The 27,811-nt window shown below is 44.3% G+C and overlaps 1 protein-coding gene across 9 annotated transcripts in view; it reads right to left on the bottom strand.

The window, feature by feature from the left end:
* Positions 1–1,277: 1,277 nt before the first annotated feature.
* The window catches only part of LDB2 (LIM domain binding 2), a 380,705-nt gene continuing 354,171 nt past the window's right edge, over positions 1,278–27,811 (bottom strand). Inside the window, exons 6-9 of one of the 9 annotated variants that reach the window (XM_004282526.4) lie at positions 11,463–11,586; positions 8,254–8,405; positions 5,530–5,672; positions 2,499–2,635 (exon numbers count right to left, since the gene is read on the bottom strand). In XM_004282526.4, coding sequence (XP_004282574.1) covers positions 5,568–5,672; positions 8,254–8,405; positions 11,463–11,586 — 381 coding nt within the window. In that variant the 3' untranslated portion in view covers positions 2,499–2,635; positions 5,530–5,567. Of the gene's footprint in view, positions 2,897–5,529; positions 5,673–8,253; positions 8,406–11,462; positions 11,587–27,811 lie in introns of all 9 variants that reach the window. The other 8 variants (XM_033410699.2, XM_033410698.2, XM_012537715.3 and 5 more) reach the window with 8 other exon arrangements.

Raw genomic sequence — 27,811 nt, 5'->3', positions numbered from 1 at the left:
AACTGGCCGTTCTCTTAGCAGTACACTAGCAGGGAAGCAATAAAGGAGCCATTCTCCTCTATTTCATTTGGCTCTATTGCTATTGTACTGCACATTTTCCTCCAAACGCTAATGTTCTAGGGAAGCAATGTGATGTTCTAGAAAGAACCCAGGCTTTGTAGTCAAGGGAGATGCAGAATCCAATTCTAACTGTGTCACCCATGAGCTCTGAGATGGGACAAGTCACTTAATGAAGCTGACTGTTGCTGCCCTGCCCAGAAGCCCTTTCTGAGACCAGTCCACCCATGCAAAGATTCTAGGACTGTTGCATTCTAGTTGGCCTCTTTTCTGCAGAACAGCCCTTGGTTGATGGGTGCCGTATTCCTGTAAAGGTTACCACTTCCTACACACCCTGGGGATGGCCCCAGCCGATGACTGACCAGTATAGGTGCACAGAAGTCTGGCAGCTCAGCCCAGGAGGGGATAACTGTGCTCAAAGCCTTCCCCTGCACCAAGCACTGGTCTGAAGCTTTCCTAGGCTCTTTCCCTTTCCCTATCCTACCCCCTCCACTCCCTTAAAGATTTCTTTACTGAAGAACTCTCCCCAATAAATCTGTGCCCGGGATCCTGGTCTCTGGGAATCTCGACCTAAGGCACACACTCTCCCTTAGCTTCTCTTTTTCAAGCCCCCCTTTCCCAGAACTGGCTGAGATGATACATTACTATGGCCTGGCGCTTCGTACACACTCAGTTAATACTAACAGATTTCCTCTCTCGTCTTCCTCGTGGATACAAAGCAGCAAAATGTGATGAGAGTTCTTTAAACAAAAAGTCCTCACGTGAATTCTCCGTATCTCTGTATTGCAAATCTTTTAGAAAAACAGGCAAACCGAGGAACTGATTTTTAAAAATGGGGAGATTAAGGCTTACTTGGCGGAGTTGGGAGGATTAGCCAAAATAATGTCTGTGGACCTTAAATAGAGATGTTTGGTACAGAATAAGCACTCAGTGAGTGGAAGCCGCTGCCCTTGCATTTGGCCAGCCCCAGGAAGCCAGGCCAACCCTTCCTTTCCCATCCTTGTGTTCTCAGCCAGCACAGTGCCTGACACGTGGAAGGCACCCCTGTGTCTGCCCAAGTAAACTGCAGTGAGCGGGGAAAGAAACCATACCTTAGAAAGATGGTGCAGTTTTCACAATTCCATTCCATCTGGAGCTTGGGCCGTAAATCCAAGCTCAATACTTCTCATCATCGTGGGCAGATTTCTCTGCCGGGCTCACAAACACCCAGACTCACTTGCTTTGGTCGTTAACAGTTTATTATTGGCACACTTATCAGTAAAGCATACATAAAATACAGCTGTTTTATAACACACGGAGCCACTGTGTCTTTACATGTATAGAGGAACATATTAATATGCAAATGGAAAAATTAGTTCTTTTATAAAGTTTCACATAAATACACTGGAATTGCTCCCAAAGAAAAGTCCCCATAACAGAACTAGGTTAGGGCTTTACAAAATATTATACAGGAAATATACTATGAAAAGAAACAACAGTCAACTCAGATACAACAACGAAAAAAAACACAAAAGAGTTTCAGATTTATTAAACTGCCCACAAAATTAATGGATTACATGGCTTGAAAATATTTGGATCAACAGAAATTTTACAAACTCATACATTCTCAGGGGGCCAAGTGCCTTTCTTTACATAAAAATCTGCCTTGGTGTCTTTGATTACAAAAAGACGTTTCTTGTTTCAGCACTCGGGCTCAACTGAACCAACTCAGGCTCGAGGACAAATTGACATTAGCTCGGCCATAAATTACCCTGCTGGGCCCTCTTAGCTGTTACCCAATGAAAGAAAAGGTGAAGGGGAAAAAAAACTAAAGGTACATTTAAATTACTTTCCAAAAGTGGATATTTTTTCTTTTCTTTTTTTACTGAAACAAGAAACTCTCAGATGCAAGTCAAAAAGCAGAAAATATTTTACAATATTAAAAAGTCTATCTGTAGTTGGGTTCGGCATAGAATGAGATCCTGAGCACTGAGGGTTTATTGACAATATGGCCTTCGTTGGATGGTTGGGTGGGGCGGGGGGCGGGGGGGGGGGGGAATGAAATTAACAAACGTGGTTATAACCGAGCCAGGAGAAGCGCTAGCGTTTGCTCTTACTTTAATTACGATCAGTGCCAGTATCTGTGTTACCTGTGAAGGCCTCCAGGGAGGGGTCATGGAAGTTTACTGGGAATGATCCTCTCAATTAAAAAAAAGAAAGAGAGAAACTCAGATCACTGTGGTTTAGAAATCGGTGTTTGCTTGGAAAAGTTTTAATGTCTCCTCCTTCCTCTCCTGTGAGTAAGGATCTGAAATAGTGAGTGTAACCCATGGTGGCTACTGACAGTGGATTCTGGAGCTGGTCAATCTTACTGGGAAGCTTGGGGTGGGGGGTTTTCTGATTTGGTCTCTTGAGTGGCGGGAGGTTTACTGTTCCATGGGCTGCTGTTCCCCAGGGCGGGTGAACTGGTGAAGTCTTCCTCGTCGTCCATGCCGTTGGCCGCATCATACTGCGTGTTTTCTAATCTAGTGATTAGCCTTTCGTCCTCGTCCCCAAACTCACCTCCCATCAGAGTTGGCTCTCCTACCACCATCACATCCTGTGAACAGCAGCTGACATTATTACAGGGAAACCTTGGGAGAGAGAAGCTCAGCTTAAAACACTAGTGGGAGGCGCTGGGGGATCTAGGACAGACACACTCGTGTCCTGTACACCGGGGTCAAGTCTCAATGTCGGGGGGCCAAGACGCATATTGGATTTTTCTACAGGAAATAAACATCGCCTCCTGATGTGTAACAACCACGCGAGTTTATGTCCTTAGTGCGCAGCCTGACACCGGAGAACGAGCAATGCTAGCAATCTGCAGAAATAAAAAAATGGATTTTTCAAAATTAAAAAAATCCACGCTTTTCAACTTGCCGACACTGGGGACTCTTAAGAGGGCTGTGGAACCTTCTGCTGGGTGCTTTGCAAGACCTCCAAAAATCCACCACTTTTATTTAGGGCCTCTGGATGGCTTTGGAAACTAGCAGCCAACACGGGGAGGATGCAGTTCTGCAACAGTCATGCAACTCATTCCAAACGGCATTTTCTCTGTCCCAAGGATGGTATACATTTTAATTGAAGACAGATCTCTCTTTTCTCTACTCAGCCAGGCCCTTTTATGCAGCCGATATCCTTGACATTCTGCTACTTAATTATGGTAATTAATTTAGGTAAAGTTTTCGATAAAAACAATGTTCACACTGATTTGACAATTTGCATAGCTAATTAAGTCATTAGCAAAAACCTGCTGATTGCCAACAAGCCCTGAATTTACCATCTGTTATTCCATGGTGCCTGTCACCTATCCCCACACAGGCAACCCCACCACCAATCTGGGCAGTAAAGAGAGCCAGTCTGTCCAGCTGGCGCCGTAAAAGGAAGTTGAAGAGCACTAATTGTAATTACAATGATGAAGCCAGTAGTCATCAGAAATGGAAGCATGCAAGAAGAATCTATCTAATCACTCCTTTAAGTACAAATTGTCCTTCCATGCAAACAAGGAAGCCACCTACTGTAGCTGGGAGCTCTGCGGAGGCCACCGCTGCAGAAGCACGGGGACAGGGGAGAAGGACGCATACACAGGGCACAGCTCTGGCCTCTCTGTCCCAAGGGGACCCTATGGGGTTGATGGGTGACATGGGCATGGGACAGGACACCCGTCAGGTGGATCCTGCTGGGCGGGCTCTGAGCAATATTCTACTTAAGAGTGCCCGACTGCCATCAGCCTCCACTGAGGCTGGAAAATCAGGGCTGGCCATATGCTTTTGGGGACGTAAGTATGCATTTTCTGATAGGGAGGCTAATTTGCCTTGACAGCTGGGTAGACATTCTTTTCACTGGGGCAAGAGAGGCTTTCCTGGAGCAGTATATTAGTGGAATACTGCCTGTGGTCAGGAGAGGGTCCAGCGGCCCCGCCAGGGTCCTTCTAGAATTTTGAAGGTGCCAGTTGAACAAATCCCTTAGTGACCACCTGATTTGTTTTGGAATGGAAAACCTTGTTTGTTTGATTGATCGATTCTCCTCGAATTAGAGGGGAGATAATAGGTTTCACACTGTGTTTTCAGACTAATCACTCTTGTGAATTGGTAACAGTGATGTTAAAGAGAAATGCCCCAGATGAAGCAAATGCCTAAAATATGACCTGGGAAGACTCAGCAATCGAGGTACTGGCAGGATATTCAGTTGTGTATTTCCAAGAATGTACTTATGATGCCACGAAGAGCCAGACATGACACTGACATGTAAGAGACTCGTGAGGACTCTTAAAGTGAGATACAAAATAGACACAGACTCCGAGTGGCAAGAATGCTGACAGGATTTTAAATGGAATGTGGCCTCCACCTGACCCATTGGGGTGTTGGGGATAAAAACGTGTTACTTCGTTGTGGGCAATTAGGAGACCGCGCTTTACGATCAGGAACAAAGGCAGGCGGGAAGACCAGGTTAAGATGGGGTGGAGGACGACATGAGGGTTAATTCCACCAAATGACCTGTGTGTAGCACATTTTGCAGGGCTGGGGAAACACATGCATGACGTGTCACGGGGCAGGAGAAGAATGTTAGAAGCGACACGTGGGTCTGCATTAGTACTGTGAGTCCAAGGTCATCGAGAGGGGCTGGGAGAATGGGAGGTTAAGCATAATTTGGAAACAGAAGAAGCCAATTTAAGCGTGATATTAGCAGAGACGTTCTCAACACGTCGGATGCCTTCACTGTATCAGAAAATAACAGTCATTCCAGAAAAGTACTGTGAAAATAGTGATTTACATCACTTCAAATGGGGCTCGTAATATGTTCGGTATATCTTTGTTCCAGGAACGGCTGGAAAAGGTGCCCAGGCATGGATATCCTAAATTTCAGAGAGATGCCACATTTGCCTTACTGATTATAAAACGTATCCTTAGCCAGATGCATAATCATGCGTGTGCGTGTGTGTGTGTGCACGCATGTGTGCATGCGTGAGTGATTAATAGATGGCAAGTTACAAAAGAGATGCGTGCTAAGGACTTCCTATGCACGTAGATACCTGAGGCCACTTACATAGTCACGAACACCGCTCTACCTGGCTCTTCTAAATCTCTGGGCGAGGACAGGGGTTCTCGGCTCAGCAGGGCTTGCTTTGTTATCCTCACACAAAATGAGTGGAGACATAACATACATTCTGGGCTCCCTCTGACTAGGGGATGTTGCCACCGTTTTCCCCACACGCCCCACATCTTTAAAAGTCCCCCCCCAACATTCAACATTGGTAGTGAGAGATGCATTTCCTTCCCGTCCCTGCTGTCTCGTGTGTCCCACAGGAGGCGATATTGGTCCATCTGAGAGTAACCCATATGGTCTCGACTCCCCAGGAAGCAGACCTCCGCTCCTCGCCAGGGGCCTGGAGGTGCCACCAGCTCTTGCCCGTGTCACATCTTCTCACTAATCCCCCGTGCAAGGACCACCAACCTCTGAGGAGGACTGGAAGTGACTCCTTTCAGGGCCCCTCAATGCTTCTCCTTAAATTGGCCAGAAGGGGTCACTGCTGTTGAATGACACAGGTCTCCATCCCTCCCAGGGTTGAGGCTGCAGTTCGGGATCGCTCCTAGCCCCTGCTCATGGAGTGAGAAGCAGAATCCAAGGATTAAACCCTAACCCTCACCAGACACACACGTTGCTGCCGTGGCAGCTGTGCGGACCACAGCCGTGGTCGTGGTAGCACACCCGATCTGTACATGCCTTCGGACAAGGCAGCTAAGGCCTGCAGGTTGCATTTCTATTTAAACAGGAGAGGGGTGCTGGTCATTCAGGAGACAGGGTTAAATAATGTGGTCCCTACAAGCCAGCCAGTGCTTATATGTTTGACGTCCATTCAGCTGGAGGACATACAGAAATTTACACATTTTCTTAACCCGGATGACTTCCCTGTTTCTCTCAACCATCTCTAAGTTTTACTTAATGAAAACATCCTTGTTTGCATGGCGGGGATAGTGCTGAAATTCTACTCGCACTTTCTAACGGCGCCTTGTTCTTGTCCAAAGGGTCTCGACTGATTAAAAACCCTCTTGACACAGGTATCTTCCACCAAAATGCAATTGCAGGTTGGGAGGACAAGAGCATAATGGAATAGAAAAAGTTAGGTGCTCTTTAAAAAAAATGGAAATGATTCCGACTAGGCCAGGTATGTCAAAATACATGGATGTGTATGCTGCTATTCTATACCCATGGCAGACATCACTAATGGATGGCCCACCAGACCCAGTCCAGGCCTCAGAATCTTTCTCAATATTGTACCCTGTGAGCTGAAACCAGGAGTCTGAGCTGGCAGGAGAGAGGAAACCTCTTTATCACTTTATTAGACAGTGAGCTCTTCAATGACAGAGCTTGGGTGGGTCTTTTTTTGGATTTGTTTTTTTTAAATCTTGCTATTACCAACACCTGGTATAGTGTGGGGCACATAGTAGGAGCTCAGAAAACACTTGCTGAACCAATCTGAATTCTTGCAGCCTTTAAGTAGCTATGTCAAATTTCCAGAAATCTCTGGAATGTACTTTCATTTGTTCGTGGAAACTAACAAACGTTAGTTTCTAAAACTCCAGAATTAGATGAATAAATGGGCTGCTTGTGTGCACTTTTGGGGTTGATTTATTTACGCCTGGCCATTTTTTTCTATGCATTTTCCCATTTAACCAGAAGTGGGTATAACTTACTGGCACCTTAATAAAAAGACTCTGTTTTTCTCCTTTGATTTTTTTTTTTTTTCCCTGACTCTTCTGGGGTGAAAACTCAGTTCAAAAAACAGAGGTAACTCTGGTATTTTTTAAGAACTACAATCCCTAGCAGTCTTAAAATGAAAATGGGACCTATCCCACAGGCTGGCCACTTTCTCATGACCTTTTCTTTCTAAAGCAACAGGGATGACAACCGTGTCCTCTGCCTGTGGAGGACAGGAGGAGAGGTCAGGTAATTCTCAGGTACTGATGGGGTTGGTTTTAGCCAGAGAACTGATCAATGGAAAATGGGAGAGAGTGGGTGGGGGACAGATTTGAAAGACACAATTAGAAGTAAGTGGAGAATCCCCTGGAAATGAAGGTCCGCTCTCACGTGGAGAGAGATGGTGCAGGATCAGAAGCAGAGGGTGAGGCCCACAGACCAAGAGAGGGAAGAGTGAGAAAGAGGGAAAAGGTAAAATTGCATCGCTTGAGAGAAGTTACAAGAAAGGGCGCATTTTTGAAGACATAGTATCTAGAGGGTACCTATGAAGCACCACGAAAATCCCAGGATTTGAAGGATAGCCAAAAGCCTGGTGAGGGTGATGTGACAAGGGCAGCGGAGAAGGAAAACCCACAAGTCATCGTGGTGGGGAGAAGGGGCAAGAAATGCTTAAAGACACGTGAGAATTTAAAAGTGGTAAGTGGTCTAGTACTGGGATGAGGAAGTCAGAGTCAGGAAGGAATCAGGCAGAAGGGAGCAAATCGAGGAAGAAAACATGGGAGGTGAAGAAAGTTCCCGCCCAGTTTACCCTCTGTGGGGATGCCCTCAGCTGTCAGTTTTGGAGTTCAAAGAAGCCCCCTTCTGAGTGGCCCATTTCCTTTGTCAAGACCCAGAAATGAAAGAAAGGGGTCAAGAGGTCGAGAGAGTTGAGACCAAACCAGGGGCTGAGCCTCCCCCTAAGCTAATGATATGGAAAAGCGAAATCCACTGAGCTGCATTTGTAGTGGCCTTGAGTTAATTACCTGAGTCTTAAAATAAGAGGGGATGCCCATGTCTGGGGCGGGGGGGGGGGGGTCGGGGGGCAGTCGAAGGACAATCTGGAGCCTTAGTGCCAGGAGCTAGTTTCCAGGGGAGCACAGGGTCCCGGTGATGGAGCTGAGAGTCCCTTATATGCCACCAGCACCCTGCTAAGTGATATTTTAATTAAACCTTAAGTGACATATCTCCTGTCTACGACTCTGAAGGCTTTTTCATTCCGGTCCCACTGCAGCACAGACTCTCCATATTCCTTTCTAAGTCCCAGTTTGTCGTGGAAGGTTTCCAGGACACAGCTCCTCCCCTTCTCCCACCCCGTGTCCCCGCCCCCCACCCGGCCCAGAAGGTCTTTGCAGCTCAAAGAGACTTTGCCGTAGGGCCCCTGGACTCGGGGAGACGACAGGCAAAGGCAGGATTTCAGCCTAAAAGGAAAGCGAGACTTACAGGTACCTGACTGGACAGACTCAGGTTGGCGGCTGGCGCCTTCTTCTTGCTGCCCGTGCTGTTGGCGGTGTTCCCAGCGCCGCTGTTGGAGGTGCTGCTGGTGGAATTTTTTCTTTTTCTCCGTTTCGTTGTCGGTTGCCTTGCGGGCTCTGCTGCAACATGAAACATGGAAGGAGGGTCAGTGCCAGGGTGACCACCAGAATACGGGCCCTCCAGGGAAGCCATTTTTGGTAAGTTCAAAAGAGTAGGACTGTTGATATTTTTTCCACTTCTTTTAACTTGATGAAACCTAAAAAAGAAAGCTGCTGATTTATTTGTAGCACACAATGACTGAAACTCTTTTCTTTAGTATCTTGATAAAGTGATTTGTATTTAATTGTTCTTCCTGATGTCATCTACTGTGTGTGTGTCTAGAAGCTCTTAATATGTCTTAGGGTGAGTTACACCACTACTATAGTTTGAACTTAAAATATTATTAACATTATGAATTTGGGGCAAAAAAATTTTTTGCGGTCTACCCTCTTTTTATAACAAAAGGAGGGCTCTGGGACTCCTAGGGAACCTCCAGGGGTTGAGAGAAGTATGAGCCGAGCTCAATTAAGTGAACCGGTGAGTTACAGCAGCACCTACTGGCGAAGTCTCATATTGCAGCCCAGCTCTATCATACGCTGAAATGTTGAAAAATTGGCCAAAAAATTTGTGTGGGTTTTTCCTGTAACATCTTACGGAAAAACCTGAACGAACTTTTGGGCCAACCCGATACAAAGAAGAGGAAGTGTCCATCCCATCAGCCATTGATGTGGAACTTAGGGATTCCCAAGCTCAGTAGAAATACCCATGCTTTGGATCCTGGTGTCTAAAAGATGCAACTAATTTCAAAATTCCTGGGGAAAAAAATGTCTTAGTATGCTACAGCCAACATATGAATGAAGAGAAGCTAGACCTTTTCCAGAAAGGTCTGTTTAGAAATAGAAAAAAAATATTTTGGACCTGAAGGATGAGGCAACATCTTAATAGAAGTATAGGGACTCATGGAAACGTGTAGTAAAAAGAATATTATTTATTTATTATGTATTATGAGCATGACTCAATATTTTCATATTTTTAATGTTTTCTATGTCATTATTTTACATTCACAGCAACTCTATTAACTAGGTACTATTATAATCTTTGCGTTGAGAATGAAAAATCTTCAGAAACCTGTTCCAGGCAGTTACTAAATGAATTGGAAATGGCATGTAAGAGCATCCTTTTTGCTACCCCTATTCTAGATCCAACTCTGATGGAGAGAAGGTAAGCCAGGACCATACTGGAACTCAGTGAGGTAACCCTGGAGCATTTTCTTGAGGCATCTATACTGCTTCTGATGGACAATGGGGAAGATCTCCTTGAAGGTCATTTCAAAGACCACTTAGTCCATCATGTTATCTCTGACTTTTGATGAAGTAGGAGATTATGTTTCTATTTATATAACATATTTTCTTTCATAAATATTTTATCTCTAATGTTTAAAGAGTTTCATCAAAGGGCCTAACATCCCTATCCATAGAGAGTTATGGGTGCTTATTCTGAAGGTTATGGAAACAGGAAACAGAATTGTTCCAGCTCATGGGGCTGGAGGAGAGTTGAGAGGTACATTCTAAAGTAAAGCAAACACCCAGCTTTCCCTGACAGGCATCTTCTTCCTTTGACTTGAATTGAAATCGGCTGCTTTTAAAAAAAATTCGTACTTTTTCATGGAATTTTGGGGAAATACACCTAAATGGTATGCTCTGGATCACTCCCACTGGCAGTAGGTAGCTGTGGTAATAGAGTCACGAATTGAAGACATAAAAACTTACTGTGACATAGGGGCCTCCACTGACTAGCTTCAGCTAACTTTGGCAAGTTACTTCTTTAAATCTCAGGCCTATTATATCGAATGGGAATAGCAAGAAATACCTCATAAGGTTGTTGTGAGGATTCAGTAAGAGAATGGAAGGTCTGAGAGGGCTGTGATTTGTGACTATTTTCATGTAGTGATATACCCACAGTGGCCAGAGCAGTGCCTGGCACCTAGTAGGGGCTCAATAAATACTTGTTGAGTTAATGACTGAATTAATGAATAATATATGAATTATATGTGCACATGTTGTGAAATAGGTGTTCAAAGCATTTAGTGAGCGAAACTTTTTCCTTTGAAGCCTTATTGGTACTGAAAGAAAGTAAGGCCAATTTACGCACGTTTAACACATTTGAAAAATAATGTTCTAAATGTCTACAATTCCTGTAAGATGGGGATGTAACTATTCTACGTAAAATAATGCTCATTTTTCTCAGCCTTCTAAGTATGTACTTGGTTACATCTGCTATATTCACTTTACATAAAACCCCTGGCCAATTACCAGCAGAAGGTGGCCATTATATTTTGTGATTCAGAAGGCTATGTGCCTCGTGTTAATAGTTAGTCTTTATAAAAATAATTTTTAGTGAATGGATATGTTGTGCTTTTATGATCAGTGAGGCTCGACACATGCCTGGGAGTGAAAATGTACTAGATAGAAGGACAATTAATGATGACTGGAAGCAGTAATTTCAGAACCCCAGCAGGAGACTATAGTATCTAAACTACATTCTAGGGAAGTGAGAGAAATGGAGTCTTTTATGTATTCTTTTCATGATCAGAGAACCCTTTGATATTATATACCTTAAAAAAATAGAGCAAAAATATTTATTTATTTCCTTCCTCCCTTCCTCCTTTCCTTCTTTCCTTCTCTCCTCTATTCCCTCCTATTCTTCCTTTCTTCTTCCTCCCTCCTTCCCTTTCTTTTCACAATTTCTACCATTCTTCAAAGAACAAACAAAATCACAGTAAGCCATGAGCAGCTACCAGTCTTGTCCAGTGGAACAACCACTGGACTGGAAAACAGGAAACCTGGGTTCCGATTTCGGCTTTGTCAGTATTTTCTTGGTAACGTTAAATAAATCAATTTCCTCCTGTGAGTTTCAGATCCTAATCCAGCAAGTGAGGAGACTGTAGAGGATGGTCACTACATCTAAGAAGGATGTTTGCCCTTCACAAAGTCAGTGTCTTTGGGTCCAATAACACGGTCAGGATATCCCTTATAAACTACTTTGCTGATACATTTATGATCACTTCCTTTTCACACGCCTTCATCCCCAAGCCTCAGAAAAAGCATGTAGATGGAGAGTGAAGAACGAAGCCGTACCTGGCGGCGCCACCATCCGCTGCCACTTCTGAAACAAGCAGGTCTTCAGGCAGTCTCGTGGACTGAGGTTGTAAGTTTTATGTCTGGACATCAGTTCCTGCATTGGCTCCAGTATTACACACAACTGCAAGGAGTTCAAAGACATCGGTGTTTTACTACTTGATAGCATTATTTGCAATAGATAATTTTAACAGCTGGAATCCAAAAGAAAGTTTAAAGGTACTTCACCCCCAACCCCGGGTTTTGATTTTCTCTGTATAAGTTTGGAGGAAAAGAAATATTACCAACACTTGATAAGGCCCACTTAATTTACCATCATTTATAATATCATATTATAGCTGAGTGTGGTTTATACACACAAACATACACACACACACACACATCCCCACACATTCTGTACTGACTGTTGGGTGGATATATGTGGTTCTATTCTGAATTGAAATGATTCTCTCTGGTTAAAGAAAAAAGCTCTCCTCCATGGAGCGCAGCGTGCTCTGATTTCCACTCTGGTCTCTGCTGTAGTTCCTGTTTGTATAACCACACACTGTGAGTTACAATGCTAGTTTATGTAGATTATGTGGCAGTGAAAGCCATCCTTTAAACTTTGGAGAAGAAAGTGGCAACTACAGGTATGTTTTTGATCCTAATTCTTATACAGGGCCATGATGAACACTATTTTATTTTTATTCATATACTCATTTGTATTTTACACAAGATGAGAATGTCAGTAACATATGCTGACTTTCATTCAGTGTGGGAGCTTTTTCTGTGGTTCTGCACACGGTTGCCCTTCTTCTCTCCCTTAGTTAGATCTTTCAGCTTTACTTTGGTTCAAGACTTCTGATGACAAAGATTAATGAATGAAATAAGAAGGTAAATTCAGTTAGGATTGCCTTGGACTTTTCTGAATTCTTTCTTATTTGGAAGCTTTTCAGAATGCTGCTGCATTGAAAGGGCAAAGACCAAGACTAGGAACAATGCATCCATTGCTGTTTCAGTTACAGCTATACTAACATTGGCAATGCACCTTCCCATGTGGAAAAACGTCATTTTATTATGAAAGGCAGATGTGCAATCCCCATGTTCATGGGGCCATCGTTTTTACTACTCCTTTCCCTTCTGCCATTTCTCACCTGAGTATTTCCTTGGAGTCCACATTCCTTATTGTCCACTGGTTCTCTCTACCTGGAATTCTTTGCTCTCCCTCTTCCCGGCTAATGCCCACTCAGTCTTGAAGGCAAAGTTCCTTCCTCTGTTAGGCCTTTCCCCCCTGGCTCTGCACCTCTCCCTGTGCGGGCTGAGTTGGATGACTCTACAGCTCTCCCAGAGCACACAGCCCTTTCTGCTCTACAAACTTACCATTTACTTTTTGTAACCATCGGCTTCCAAGTCTCTTTTCCACTCAACTTTGAACTCTTTGAATGCTGAGACTATGCCTTTTATCTCTGTCTTCCTAGATTTGGCTCAAATGAATGGATGCATTTAAAGAGTGATTCTTAGAAAGACTGGAGGACCTTTCTATGCCAATGTTCCTCAAAGTCTAAGGAACACTTCCGTCAGAATCAGAAGAGTTGATTATTAAAAATGCAGACTTCCAGACTCTGCCCTTTCTGTTTCACTGAGTCTGGAGGTGGGGTTCTGAATCTGTATTTTAAAAAAGCATTCTCCCATCTAATTCTGATAAATATTACCCAAAATTGAGATCCACTGCCCTGCATAGGCTGGGCTTTAGAAGAGACAAATATAGAAGCAAGACATGCACAAATCCCCAGGGGTTTCCAGCTCAAATTCCCCTCTCTTCTTACCCCCCCACCTCACTTTTCCACGCCCTTCCTCTCTTCTCAAGCCTAGGCATGATAATCAAAACTGCCTTCATCTAGAAAAATTTCTCAGCCCTTTTTACCTATCGATGATCTAAACTTTGCCAGAACCACAAACCCCATTTAAGGGCCAACTGTAATCTCCTTCCATCTGCAGTTTCTTTGGAAGAAGAGACTAAGATTTCAAAGCCTGAACAACACAGGTGCAATGTGAGCCAGAGAGACAAAGCTACTGGACCCTAGTGTATCAGGCTGTAAAGTAATGAGATCTGGGTTAGTTATGATGCATCTTCAATCTTGTCTATCTTCTTGTTTACTTTGGAGTCCTTTTTGAAACCTAAAATGTTAATAAGGAAAACCCTGTGAAAGAGGGAGGGTTACTATGCAATTAAGTCCATATTCCAAGACTGCAAGTGTGTATTCCTCTACTAACAACTCCACACTGGAAATCAAAGTATGTGCAAATTACAGACAACCTCAAGTCTTCCCCTGTCACTCATACCAAATGGAGTGAAGGATTCCACAATCATCTCTACACATAGAGATACGATTGGATTATCCACCAAAGAAGAACCACTGCTAGCTTCAGACGGGGTCAGAAGATGTTTGCATCTATTATTAAGCTAGGGCAGTAAGAAAAGCTTTCAGAGAAATTCTAAAGACTGGGAAAACTTTTTCTTTTAACTCAAAATGTTATAAAGGTTTTAAAACCATTTCCTTTTTGTCCATTCCCATTCTTGAGCGATTGACTTACAGTGGCTATAAAATACATGGATGGAGTGGAACAAACATGGACTTAGAAATCAAGAGACCTAGGTCTAGATTTTGAGTCTCTCACCAGATGCGTACCCTTGGATGAGCCACTTAGTAATGCTGGGTCTCAGTTTCACCTGTAAAACGATACCCATCTTGTATATTGTTTGGGAAATTTGAGATAATACGTCTTGACACATAAGTTCAACAAACAGGTATTATGATTACATATTAGCAAGCACAGCCCAGATTGCAAAACAAACCACATTTCTATGACTTTAAATCAACAAGCATTTATTGAGTTTTCTCCTAAGTGTCAGGCCTATTTGGACCTAGAAAGGATTATCAGCATTTCACATACTAGGAAGTAGGAGAGTTGCGTTTATTGTGAGAACTCACGAGCTCATTTTCTCTTTCTTTTTTCCCCAGGTGCCTTTCCTCTCGGGGTTTTGGGCAACACTTTTTACAGGTGCTAATCCTCAGGATTTATCCCTTCCCCTTTCATGTAAAAATATCTTCCCGTTGCTGTAACCCACCCCAAAGGAATTTGCATCTCTGAATGCTAATCAGGAATCCCCAAAGTCATTTTTCTTCCAGTGGAGGGGTACTGGGCTGGAGAGACATCCCGCCCCTTATTCATGTATGCAAATGAGCCTCCAGCTCTGGCGCAGAGATGGTGCCTTTGCCAGGCTGCGTGCTGTAGGTGGCAGAACTAACTCAGACAAGAGCCTGCCTTCTCCCGTAGCAAGCCAGTGCATCTTGGCAACAGCAAAGGCCTGGGGCCTTATGAAAGGAGACCAGGAAAGTTCGGGGGGTAGGTTCCCTCAGTCACTAGCCAAATCCTTCTGGAGCCAGGATTCCTGCTCTCCCTGAGGTCTCAGACCCCCTTGAGAATCTGGTGAAGGCTATGCAGGCTGTCTTTCAAATTTTATACAAAATATCTGGAGGTTTATGAACCCTCTTACACTCCCATCCATTGATTCCAGGTAAAGAGTCCCCTGTTTGTAATATATATGATCCAGGCTACAATATAGATGCCTTTGCCCCCGCCCTACACACATACACACACACACACACACCCCTCACTCCAGCCTCAAAGGCATATTAATGGAACTGAGCATAATAGCACAGCGTCCTTTGATTTTTAAAGAACGATTTTATCTGTAAAGTTGTGTCTGCTACAAAGTTCCCAGTGGACCAGTCCCTTTGCCTGAAAAGAAAGGCCTCAGACAGTGACATCTGCAACACTGCAGCATCATGAGTGAATTTGGTCTACACCTGCGGGGGGTGTTGGAGGTGTGAAAAGATTTCGATCTAAAATAGAACCGGAGGATAGGAAACAGAGACTCCCAACCTGCCCTCAGAGGAAGGGAACTTAAGAAGTGAGAGACTGATTTCCCATAAGTAGTTGATTTAGAGATGATGGAAACTTACTTCCGGACCAGTGAACAGCTGCCATGAATCCGTCCCCATCCTCCAGCCAATGAACTTGCTGCTGGGACTCTGGCTGGACCTCCCTGTCTTTGCACTCCTTGTCCATAAATACAGCCCATCCCTAATCCTCAAGGGACTCACTGGGGCTGGCTCACAGCATGTTTCCTTAATTGCAGTTCCTCTGCTATTCCTGAATAAACTCAACTTCTGGTCATTTGAGTTTGCCTCAGTTTACCTCTTTATTTGGGTTGCCTGAAGATACCAGGAAGAATCCCAGGGCACTGTGCAAGGTGGCAGGAGCCAGCAAGGCCTGAGACCTCTTTTTGAATAGGAAGCTCCTGCCAGGTCCACTTAGAATCGCAAAGAAAACCACTGCCCATTGCCCATCCTGGCAAAGCTCTGAGGATGCCTTTGGGCAGATTTAGTGAGAGTTTTAGGCCAGGCTTGCTCTCCTTATGCTTCCGACTTCATTTTCTGGGATTCTGGCCCAGCACTGACACTTTGGTATGAAACCAAAACCTATAACCACAATGGTGACTTGCTGAATGAGTGAATGAATGGGTGGATGGATGGATGAATGATTTAACAGATATCTTGGCCAGATTTATAGCAAGGAGTCATTTGCTAGTAGCAGACAAATTGGGCATTGTCCTCTGGGCTTAGAGGTGATGAATTTGTCCATTTGATAAATAACTGATCGCCTCCTCTGTGGAGAATGCTTTGTACATGTGCACATGTATATACCCAATTACCACATGTTCTGGCTGGGCAGGGACATCTTAGCTCCGTCCCAGGACTTCTGTCTTTGTTCATAGTAACAAAGAACCTGGTAGATCCAGACAGTATGCTATTTTGTTTTGTTTTCAGCTGACAGTTCTCCTGGAGAAATTTGATTCTCCTTAGCTGCACACCCACACCTTTCCTTTTCGCTCATCTCCTGGCCTGAACCCAGGACTGGGTGATGCCTATCAGAGTTGGCTTTGGCCTAAAAAGCTGATGCCTTGGGGTTGGCATTTGGCTAACTCCTAAAGCTGGGTCCTGACCTCCAACATTTAATTCAGTCTTTTCCAGATCATGGATGACATACTCTGAGCTTGAACCACTGACCTACTCTTTGCATATAGGTCTGTCTGTCCAGGGTTACTGTGTCCGTAGCAGCTCATGTTCTGGCCTTGAACATCTTCCCTCTTTCTCAGTCATCTTAGCCGGATATTGGCAAGCTACAGCCAGTGGGCTAAACACGGCCATGCTTATGTATTGTCCAGAGCTCCTATTGTGTTACAATGCCACAGTTGGATAAGTATGACAGAGTCTATATGACCCACAGACTCCCAAAATATTACTATCTGGCCATTCACAGAAAGGTTGCTGACCTCTGTCCTAAACCAATGCTACTCAAAGGAGGCTGTCTGCAAACTATTTGTTATGTGTCCTTGACTGGATAAGAGCTTGAGTTAGAGTATAATTCAGTTCATTGCCTCTTTCATTAAGAAAGTCTTGTGTCAAAAAATAACTCAGATGAACTAAACAATGTGTTCAATCAGGTAGTTGCTTTACATTCCAAAGCAAGCTCCTTATTTTGGTGTGGAGCACTAAGTGATCCACAGTCTGGCGCTGGTCTGCAAACCATATTTGAGTCATAATAGTATGACCATTAAGGTCCTCCATGGTCCAGCTCAGATCTCACATCTGTCTCTGACCATCCCCAACCACAAAGGACTCTTACTTCTGTAGCACTTATTACTAACCTAGGTACATCCCGGAGTTAATATTTGCATTGGGAATTTTTCTTTCTTGTGGACTTGTTTCATCTCCTTATCTATAGCAAGCCTTATTTTACTTTTCTCTCTCTCTTATTTAACACGGTATTAGGCATACTCAAATATTTGTTGAGTCATAACTTAATAATCGCTGTGGAGTATCTAAACTATGTTTGTCCCTGGAGTATGCAACTGACATATATCATTAACCCTCACCACCTCCTGGTCCACTTTTAACAGGTGAGAAATCTCAGACTCAAAGCCAGTAAGTCACACAGAGCTGATATTAAAGAGTGTGACTGTTATAATGTAAAGGTTATACAACCATCTGAAGGGCAGAAAAGAGGTTCACAGTCAAGTTTGCCTGACTTCAACCCTGTGCTCCTAACGCCTTACTGCTCTGTTGTCTAACTCTCTGAATATGAATGGCCTAAATCTCTGCTAAGATAACAAGTTGCAAGGCTCTCCCTGTCTCTTATATTGTTCCTTGCACATGGTATTGTGCAAGGAACAATACACACAGAGAGGTGTATCTATACACAGAGAGGTGGGTGATACAGAGGGGTGCAGGCTTTGGAGCCAGATTCATCGGATCCAAACCCAATGGCTAGTCTGCCATTTACTAGCTGTGTGTTCTTGGCCAAGAATTTCAGCCTTGGGACTTCCCTAGTGGCACAGTGGTTAAGAATCCGCCTGCCAATGCAGGGGACACAGGTCTGAGCCCTGGTCCAGGAAGATCCCACATGCCACAGAGCCACTAAGCCTGTGCGCCACAACTACTGAGCCTGTGCTCTGGAGCCCGCAAGCCACAACTACTGATCCCATGTGCCTAGAGCCCGTGCTCTGCAACAAGAGAAGCCACCACAGTGAGAAGCCTGTGCACTGCAATGAAGAGTAGCCCCTGCTCGTCGCACCTAGAGAAAGCCCACGTGCAGCACCAAGACCCAATGCAGCCAAAAATATAAATAAATAAATACATACATTTATTTTTTAAAAAAGAATTTCAGCCTTTCTGAATCTCAGTTTCCTCATCTGTAAAATGGAGATACTGATATTTATCTCTGAAGGTTTGAAACAATATCTGTGAATCCTTAATGCAATGCCTGGACCAAGGTCAGTGCTCAAAAGATGGAAGTTGGTATAATGATAAATACTGGTTGCACCAGGGGTGCAGTTTCCCTGAGCCAACACAGCAATGTGTGATGTGATTGGTTAGCTACTCCGGGAAGTTAATCACTTGGTCTCCTTGAGACTTAGGGCGTCTAAATGCTCTAAGGGATGGTCATCAGGACAATGGTCCAAGGCATTTTAGTAGCTAATGTCTCTGATAATGATCCATTTTTAGAATTCAGGGATAAATACAAAATGTTCACATCCATAAACCAGAGTCCTTTCTCTTTTCTTTTTCCCCCAGTAACCTACCCTTCTGGCTAACTCTGAATTAGAAAGGTATCAGAGGATGGGCATGATTATAAACCAGCTCTTATCTAAGGGTGAAGGAGTCTCTCTTAATTAAGAAACACATCACAAAAAGAGATCTTATATTAAAACAATAGAAAAATATAACATACGGAATCTAAAAGGAAAACAAAACAAAACAAGCAGGTAATTCCCCCAGAAACAGATAAGAATGAATAACAGGCATCCACGTGAGTAAAACCCACTCTGCCTCCGAGGGTGAAAAACAGGAGAGGGAAGGAAATGCTTTCCCTGAGAAGCTGTGCAATTCCAAAGCATCAGATTATGATTTGGGTTTATTTCCTGATAGGATTAAAGGTAGATTGATTGTCCAATTCAAAACATCCTCTTTTTTATCTGAAGATTCAACCAGGGGAGACTTTGCCTTTTCTCAATTGTTTTGCAAATTGATTACTCAGGGAAGTTATCACATCCAACCCTGGAGATGGGCAGCTCTCTCCAGGCTCCAGGAGAGGAGGGGGTATAGTGACAACCACTCAGGACTTGGAGGGACCATCCCCTTCCAGAGCAAGCAGTCATGCATGCGCGTTGCAATATCTATGCCTTGATCTCAATTTTGAGGCTGCAAGGAAGGACGCCTATGCGTGGTCACGGAGGCCGCTGGCTGCTTTTCTGACCCACCCTCAGGAGAGAAGCGTTGGGCGATTTTCCTGAGCTACAGAGCCAAGCTCACGGCTGTTTTCGGCAGCACCAGCCAGGCCCACGAAGAGATGGTTCCAGGCTTCCAATGCTCATTCTCTTTCCTTCGGACCCATGGACTTAATCTCTCTGCCATGTCATTTGGTACGGGCACCCCTTCCACAGTGCTCTGGTCATTTGCCTTCCTACCCTTAGACCCACCCCCTCCTCCCAGCTCTGTACTGCAGGGGAGAGACCCCTGCACACTATTTCCCAGCTTTTTTTGCCAACTAGCCTTGGGTGAGCTTTGGCCAGTTGGAGGCACCAGGAAAGACTGGAGAAAAGTGGGTTGAGTTATTTGGCTAGGGTTGCCATAACAAAGTATCACAAACTGGGTGGCTTAAAACAACAGAAACTTATTTCTTCTCAGTTCTGGAGGCTGGAAGTCTGAAATCGAGGTGCTGGCAGGGCTGTGCTCCCTCTGAAGGCTCTAGGGAAGAAGACTTCCTTGCCTCTCCCAACCTCTGTTGGCCCTGGAGTTCCTTGGTGTTCCTTGGCTTGTGGCTGCATGGCTCCAACCTCTGCTTCCGTCTTCTCATGGTCTTTTCCCCCATGTCTCTGCGTCCTCTCCTCTTCTTACAAGGACATTAGTCATTGGATTTCCAAATAAATTCACATCCTCAGGTTGCAGATAAACATGGATTTTTGAGGGACACCACTCATGGTACCACATGGGTAAAGAAATAAGTAAGGGTACTTCTTGTCCTTTCTGTGGTTCAGATGGCCTCTCCAACAGCTGTCACCAAGGCCCACTATGGTGCCAGCTTCTATCAGGTGGCCTGACAGTAACACCTCGTAGGTAGGGGACTTACTGTATCTAAAAAGGTGTGTGGAGGCATCTTGTGTAGGGGTTAAGCATGCAAACTAGTCTCTGGTTTGAATGGCAGCTACTTAGTAGATGAGTGACCTTGGGTGAGTTACTTAAGCTCTTGGTGTTTGAGTTTCTCCATCTGCAAAGTCAGGATAACAATGCTACCTAACTAATTACAGTGTTAGGAGAAACAAGAAAATCCGCTTAAAGTATGTACCTAGGTTCTAACATACGGAAATTGCTCTATACATGTTTATTATGATGGGGGGATAATCAGTCTGGGGAGGGGGCAGGTGCTTCTTGGAAGACATTTGGAAATTTGTCAGAACATACCTATTAAAATTTCATGGATGTTCCCTGCCCAATGCACATATATGCACAGCTCAATTATTAGATTTTGGTGATACAATGGTTGTTTAAAATGTTCAGTCATTTTTTTTTCTACTCAAAAAAATTTTTTAACGTCTTTATTGGAGTATAATTGATTTACATTGTTGTGTTAGTTGCTGCTGTGTAACAAAGTGAATCAGCTATACGTATACATATATCCCCATATCTGCTCCCTCTTGCATCTCCCTCCCACCCTCCCTATCCCACCCCTCTAGGTGGTCACAAAGCACCAAGGTGATCTCCCTGTGCTATGCAGCTGCTTCCCACTAGCTATCTATTTTACATTTGGTAGTGTATATATGTCCATGCCACTCTCTCACTTCATCCCAGCTTACCCTTCCCCCTCCCCGTGTCCTCAATCCACTCTCTACGTCTGCGTCTTTATTCCTGTCCTGCCCCTAGGTTCTTCAGAACCATTTTCTTTTTAGATTCCATAGATATGTGTTAGTGTACGGTATTTGTTTTTCTCTTAGATGCTGGAAAAAGGAAATCAAAGTGTAGAAAAGTATAGTAGAAAAAATTAAAATTATGCATTTGTCATATAAAATTAAGTCAAGCATAATAAAAATGGTAAATAAAGAAAAAAATGTTCAGTCAACATGTCTTTCCTGTAAATAACTTGATTTTATCACTGAGCCATTGCCACAAGTATCCTATTCATGTGTTCTACCAGTGTCTCTAAATTCTAGGGCATAGTAGCTGGAAAGTTTCCAAAGGAAAAAGGAAACATCTGCCTGGAAATATCCCACAATCATTAACAAATATCTAAGGAGTTCTGTCTGTTCCTAGAGGGCTATGAGCAAATTTCAGGTAAATTTAAAAAATTCTTGTTGAGCAGTTGTTACGCCCTCAGATGAGTCCGACACTGAAAATGAAGGTCGGTGGCTCAGAATGACTCTAAGTGCCTCTTTATTGTCTGCCAATGTATTAGATAGGGTTCTCCAGACAAACAGAACCAATAGGATGGACGTATGTATGTATCTTAAGGAACCAGCTCATGTGATTGCAGTGGTTAGCGAGTCTGAAATCCAGAGTTTCCATAGCTGGAATCTCAGGCAGGAGTTAATGCGTCAGTTTTGAGACAGAATTCCCTCTTCTCCAGGAAATCTCAGTTTTGTTATTAAGACCTTCAACTGATTGGATGAAGCTCAGCCCAACGGTACTCTATTTTACTTAAAGTCAGCTGAGGGCTAGACGATAACCAAGGAAAAACCAAATGCAAAATATCTTTACAGCAAAACCTTTGATTAGCCTTTGACTAAATAACTGGTACTATAGATGCTATGAACTGAAAAGTGACAACCCCACCACCAAATTCCTACATTGAAGCCCTAGCCCCCAGTGTGACTATACTTGGATATAGAGCTTTAGGAGGTCATTAAGGTTAAATGAGGTCATAAGGGTGGGGTCCTAATCTGATAGATTGGTGGCCTTGTAAGAAGAAGAAGAGATCTCAGAGATCTCTCTCTCTCTCTCTCCACATGCACACACTGAGGAAAGGCCATGTGAGAATATAGCAAGTGGGCAGTAATCTGCAAGCCAGGAAAAGCACTCTCGCCAGAAAGGGAACCCTGCCAGACCTTGATCTTGGACTTTCCAGCTTCTAGGACTGTAAGAAAGTAGATTTCTGTTGTTTAAACTACATAGTCTACGGTATTTTGTTAAAGCAGCCTGACTGCCTTAGGTCTGCCTTAAGCCACTGAGAACTATCATAGTTCATGACACTGTAAAGAACTGGAGACCTAGGCTGTGTCCTATTATTTTATTTTTAAAAATATTGCCAAGCACCAACCAATGAGTCTAATGTTTGTGGGTTGAATGACCCCTTGAATCCATGAATATGATCGAATGGAAAACAAAAACAAATAGGCGATCAGACATCAGAAAATGGGTCAGATCTTGCTTCATCCACTTTGTAATTACAGTAACTTGGGTAGCAGGGTTGCAATGGTGAAATGGCAGAAACAACCTCCCTCCCTTGAAGCTTACTGTCCAGATGGGAGACAGATGATAAACAAGAATTCCAAATGGGCTGGATATTGTAAAGGAGAGGGGCAAGCGATGTCAGGAAACATTGCCAGGAGGAACCGATATTTAAGTTGAGAGCTAAAGAGATGACTTAGAAATCAGCCAAGTGAAAGAGAAGACAGCCAGGACGAAGGTTAGGGTGGACATCTCGGGTAGAGGGAATACATGTGTGAATGCAAGAGAAAACACAGAATTAGAAACCGCAAAATGATGGGATTAGCGTTGACTTGTGTGAGCTACAGCAGAGAGGCAGGCAGTGGTCAGACTCATCAAGTCCTCAGGTTCTGCCCCACAGGAGCCGAGAGGTGCAACTGATGTGGCCAAAAGCATGCTGTGCATGACGAGCCCTCCACAAATGCCACTAAGCTGAACGCCGAACTGCAATACGGTAAATATCATGCTGTTCTTTCAGCCACGTTTCCCGAGCGTGAGGAAAGCCTCATCGACATTTTGACGTGGTTGGTAAAACAAAAGCACCAAATACCCCTAAAGGCAAACACTGGCTGCTCTGTCTCCAAGCAGTGGCGACTGTCCCCGAAGCCGACCGGTGCTGACCGCACCACTGGGGGCATTTACACTGGTCCACGCTGTTCCTTGTTGGAAATAGGTAGTTTTTGTAACATGTTGGTTATTTTTCCTGGGGAACTGAGAAACTGTGTAGTTGCAAGGAGGTAATGTTTAAGTACTAGCGTTTATGAACGGGGCCTTACAATCCCAATATTGTGAGTAAGGGAATTTGGATTTGGTCCTTGGGAGCTGTCAGTGACAGTTTTCAAGGAACATGGCTATCCTGTTCATGCAGTTGTAATCCCTCCCGAACATTAACTGCGTGCTTATGTTTTTCTCCTGCTCTGGTGTAAATACCCACAAGGCTATTAAAGACAGCATTGCGTTCTGGAGTTTGGAGCAGCATCCCCGTGGCCGCTGTCTGGGAGGATTTCTGGGCTCTGGTCAGTGTCGGGTATGGACTTCTCTCTCTTGGTCCTGGACACCCAGAGCCCAGCTGCCTTTGGAGTGCCTGCCTGTCTGCTTTCAGGGAGCTTCTGCCAGGCAACAGCCCTCCCTGCCACTCCACTCTGACACAAAGGGAAGGAGTGATTTCTCAATAATGGAGCGCTCAGCTGCCTGACTGCTCCCTGGCCACCTCCATCATTATGCCTGCGGAGCCTTGAATCGGCAGCCATTTCCCTTCCCAGGGATAAAGCGAGATGGGTGGAAAGAGGGATTCATGCTGACAATGGCAATGCCTTATGAAAATGGAGTTGGAAGAGGCTGGGGTCCCCTCACTCACTCATTCACTCACTCAACACACATTTATTGAATACATACTATATGCCCCGTGTTTGCTCTAGGTGCTGGGGATGCTGTAAACAGAAATAAAGAAAAGAAATAAAGTCCTCTTATAGAACTACATTTTAGTGAAGGAGACAGATACACTTAAAAAGCAAAAGATGTATGGTAGTGATGAGTACCAAAGAGAAAAAAGGAAGCAGGGAAAGGAGACATGAAATGGTGGAGTTGGGAGGGTGGAAAATTTGGACACTTTGGCTAAAGTCACTGTGCTAGGAAGAATCATGGCTCTGCAGAGATGTCCATGGCCTAATCCCTTCAATGTGTGAATATGTCAGGTTACATGGCAAAGGGAATTAAAGTTGCTCATCAGCTGATCTTGAGATGGAGAAAGTGGTCTGGGTTATCCAGATGGGTCCAATTTAATTATAAGGGTATTGACAAATGGAAGAAGGAATCAGAAAGGAGAATCAGAAAGATGGCAGCATGAGAGGAACTTGGCCTGACATTGAGGGCTTTGAAGATGGGAGGGGGCCCTGAGCCAAGGAATGTGGGTGGCCGCTAAGACGGTGGAAAAGGCAAGGAAACTGATTTTCCCCTAGAGCCTCTAGAAAGGCACACAGCTCTGCCGACACCTTGATTTGAGCGCAGTGATATCCATGTTAGGCTTCTGATCTACAAGGCAACAAATTTGTGGCTTTTTTTTTTGCAGTACACGGGCCCCTCACTGCTGTGGCCTCTCCTGTTGTGGATCACTGGCTCCGGACGCGCAGGCTCAGCGGCCATGGCTCATGGGCCCAACCGCTCTGAGGCATGTGGGATCCTCCCGGACCGGGGCACGAACCCGTGTCCCCTGCGTCGGCAGGCGGACTCTCAACCACTGTGCCACCAGGGAAGCCCAATTTGTGGTGTTTTAAGCCACTAAATTCATGGTAATTGTTTTAACAGCAATAGAAAACTAATACAATCACCTAAAGTTGATATCTAAGTAAAGATCTCTAATAAGGTTATGTAGTTAGCAAATAAAAATAGAAGATGCCCAGTTGCATTTAAATTTCAGATAATAAATTATAATCTGTTGAAGTAATAAATAAATATAATAACTTATTCATTATTTATTTGATATTTAAGTTGAACTGGGCATTTTGTATTTTATCTGGCAATCCTCAACTCAGAGGAAGTTAGAAAGTGGGCTCTTTGGGGGAAAAACATTCTAGGCAGAAGGAATAGCAAGGGCAAAGGCCTGGGGGTTTGAGGAAAACCTAGGAAAGAAGTACAGTTGGAGGGAAAGAAAGAGTAGACCAGTAGGAGAAGAATTCAGAGAGGTTGTGAGGAACTGGATCATGGTGGTCATAAGGAGGATGTTGGTTTGATTTTGAGTGGAGTGGGAAGACACTGGGGGCTTTGGGTAGAGGAGTACCAATGTTTGGAGTCTCCTGAGAAGGAAGAGATGCTGATTATAAGCAATGTGGTGACAGGGTCTGATCTACTTTTGCACTGCCTGGACCTAGATATTTAAGCACACAGGTGCTGGGAGGCCAGCAGGCCTTCTAATTGGTAGAACTCAGTGATGTGCTATCTGCCATCAGAATCTGAAAGGTGGGGAGATGAGAGGATTTCAGGAGAACAAAGTGGTTCATGATGAGAAATCTGAAGGCTGTAAGGCCATCTATAAATGACGGAGGAAAGGACAGATGCCTGGGGACCTCGTGAAGGCAAAGACAGTATGTACAAAGCCAAATTTCACTGTGGAACTCAAGTGTCTGGGAACTCAGGAAAGAGCGTGTCCTGTCTACCGTCTACTCCAGTTAATTCAGAGCAGCAGAGTCTTAGCCAAGATCCGAGGAGCCATATTTCAACTCTTCAAACACCTCAAAATTCCCTTGAAAAATTTTCAGGAGGGAAGAAAACCATGATTATAAAACTTTTAGTAGCTTGTTAATGAATCCCTCATTATCTCTAATCATGCCTAGCACTCAGCGTTGACTGGGCACTGGGGAGTGGGCTCAGTGGCTTCCATGGATTTTCTCACCCTCCCAGCGCCATTAACCATACAGATACACAGAAGAGGAAAGGGAGACCAGAGAGGTTGAGTAACTGGTCCAAGGTCACACAGCTTTCAGGGACTTATTAGCTTCAACCACCTTGAATTTAGCCCCCACACCAGGTCTGTTACTCCCTCTTAATTTTTATACTCATGCGTGTGATCACATCTCTGTCACCCTGCATTATAATGAACTGAATATATATCTGCTTCCCTAAAGAAATTGGGATCCTGAGGGCTGCAAGAGTTGTTTATCTATGTCATCAGAAATTGGCACGTCGTAGGCAGGCAGAACAACAAATTAGTGTTGATTGAATGAATGAATGAATGGAATATCCTCTTATGAGTCTTAGCTGCAGAAATTTCACTGTCAAAAAATGGACGAGGCCAGGTCGCAGGTAGGGCAGGGCCCTGGTTCCTTCATCCTCAGCAGAATCAAGTTAGGCACTGAGGATCCTGCTCCTTTGTTGCTTTTTCTCTGGAGTCACATGAAAACTTAAATATACATCACTTCTAATTTTACTCTGCGTATTTCCCCCCGAGAATATTAAGAGTCTCAAGAGGGATCACAGATGGTAGTTCTTTTTATTTTTTCTTCATCTGTCTACAGTTACGCACATTGGAAGCTTGCCTTCCTCATCTTCCTCCATGTGTTTATTTCATTGTTTTCTTTTCATCTTCTGTTCTTTCAGAGCATCGCTGGTCCCTGAGCCCTTGACAGAAGCTCTGTATACAACGATTGAGAACCTACTCCTGTTCCAGCCATGAAATTGACCCAATAGGCTGAGGCTTCAGCTTCCGTCCTTTTTTGGTATGTGTGTGTGTGTGTGTGTGTGTGTGTATGTTTAAGAGAGTTTTATGGTTGACATCTGCCTGACCTTGCCTCTTCTGGCACTGAATTCCTAGATGTGAGGAACAATGTGTTCCCTAGGCCCTCTGAGAGCAGCAGGGAACCTGGGTGGGCATCTTCATTGGAGATGGCAATGCAAATGACAGAACTAACCTGGGGGCCTTCCAGCAAGACAGGCATGAAAACACAGCCATAAATTCATTCTAGGCTACTAAATTCAGGTGAAGTCTGAGACTCTCAAGTTATTTATAAATCAGCAAGCAGCTACCACAAGACTCCTAAGATGATAGACTTTTGAAACCTGGGCTCCTTTTGCACATGTTTACAGCAATGGAGACTGAAGTTCTTGGGGTCCGAGAGACTGCCTGACCCCTCACTGCTGAGCTGGGGTCAGCCGGGAACTGGGGTCCTCCCTCTCCTGGCTCAGGGGCTGTCGTTTCTACCACACTGTGACACTTGGTAAGGGGTTCCCCTTTCCAAATGGGACATTTGTCCCAGTTGGGTCTAGTCTTGGTCCTTTTAGCTAGCTCTTGGAAAATTCTCACCACCTGTAACTCCCCTCTGGCATTTGGGCCTTTCTGTCTGGTTCAGAGTGATGCGATGTGGCAAGGCTTTGAGGATCATTGCTGGCTTTGAGGATGGAGGGACTATGAACCACGAGATAGAGGCATCCTCCGGAAGCTGGGAAGGGCAAGGAAACTGATTTTCCCCTAGAACCTCCGGAAGGAATGAGCCCTGCCCACCTCAGCCCGGTCAGACTGGTGTGGACTTCTGACTCCAGAATGACACAAACAGAGGAAAGAGCATGTGAGGACACAGGGAGAAGACAGACATCTACATGTCAAGGAGAGAGGCCAACTCGGCTGACGCCTTGATCTCCAACTTTTAGCCTCCAGAACTGTGAGAAAGTCAATTTCTGTTGTGTAAGATTTCCCCCTCCCCCACAAAATTGCAATGTTGTTACATATGGACAAATCTCCATGTGGCCGCTAGTGGAAGTTAAGTTCCCCAA

The sequence above is a fragment of the Orcinus orca genome, chromosome 4 (assembly GCF_937001465.1).
Source record: "Orcinus orca chromosome 4, mOrcOrc1.1, whole genome shotgun sequence".
Lineage (NCBI taxonomy): Eukaryota > Metazoa > Chordata > Mammalia > Artiodactyla > Delphinidae > Orcinus > Orcinus orca.
The sequence above is the reverse complement of the archived record's forward strand: the minus strand, read 5'-3'. Positions and strand labels throughout refer to the sequence as shown.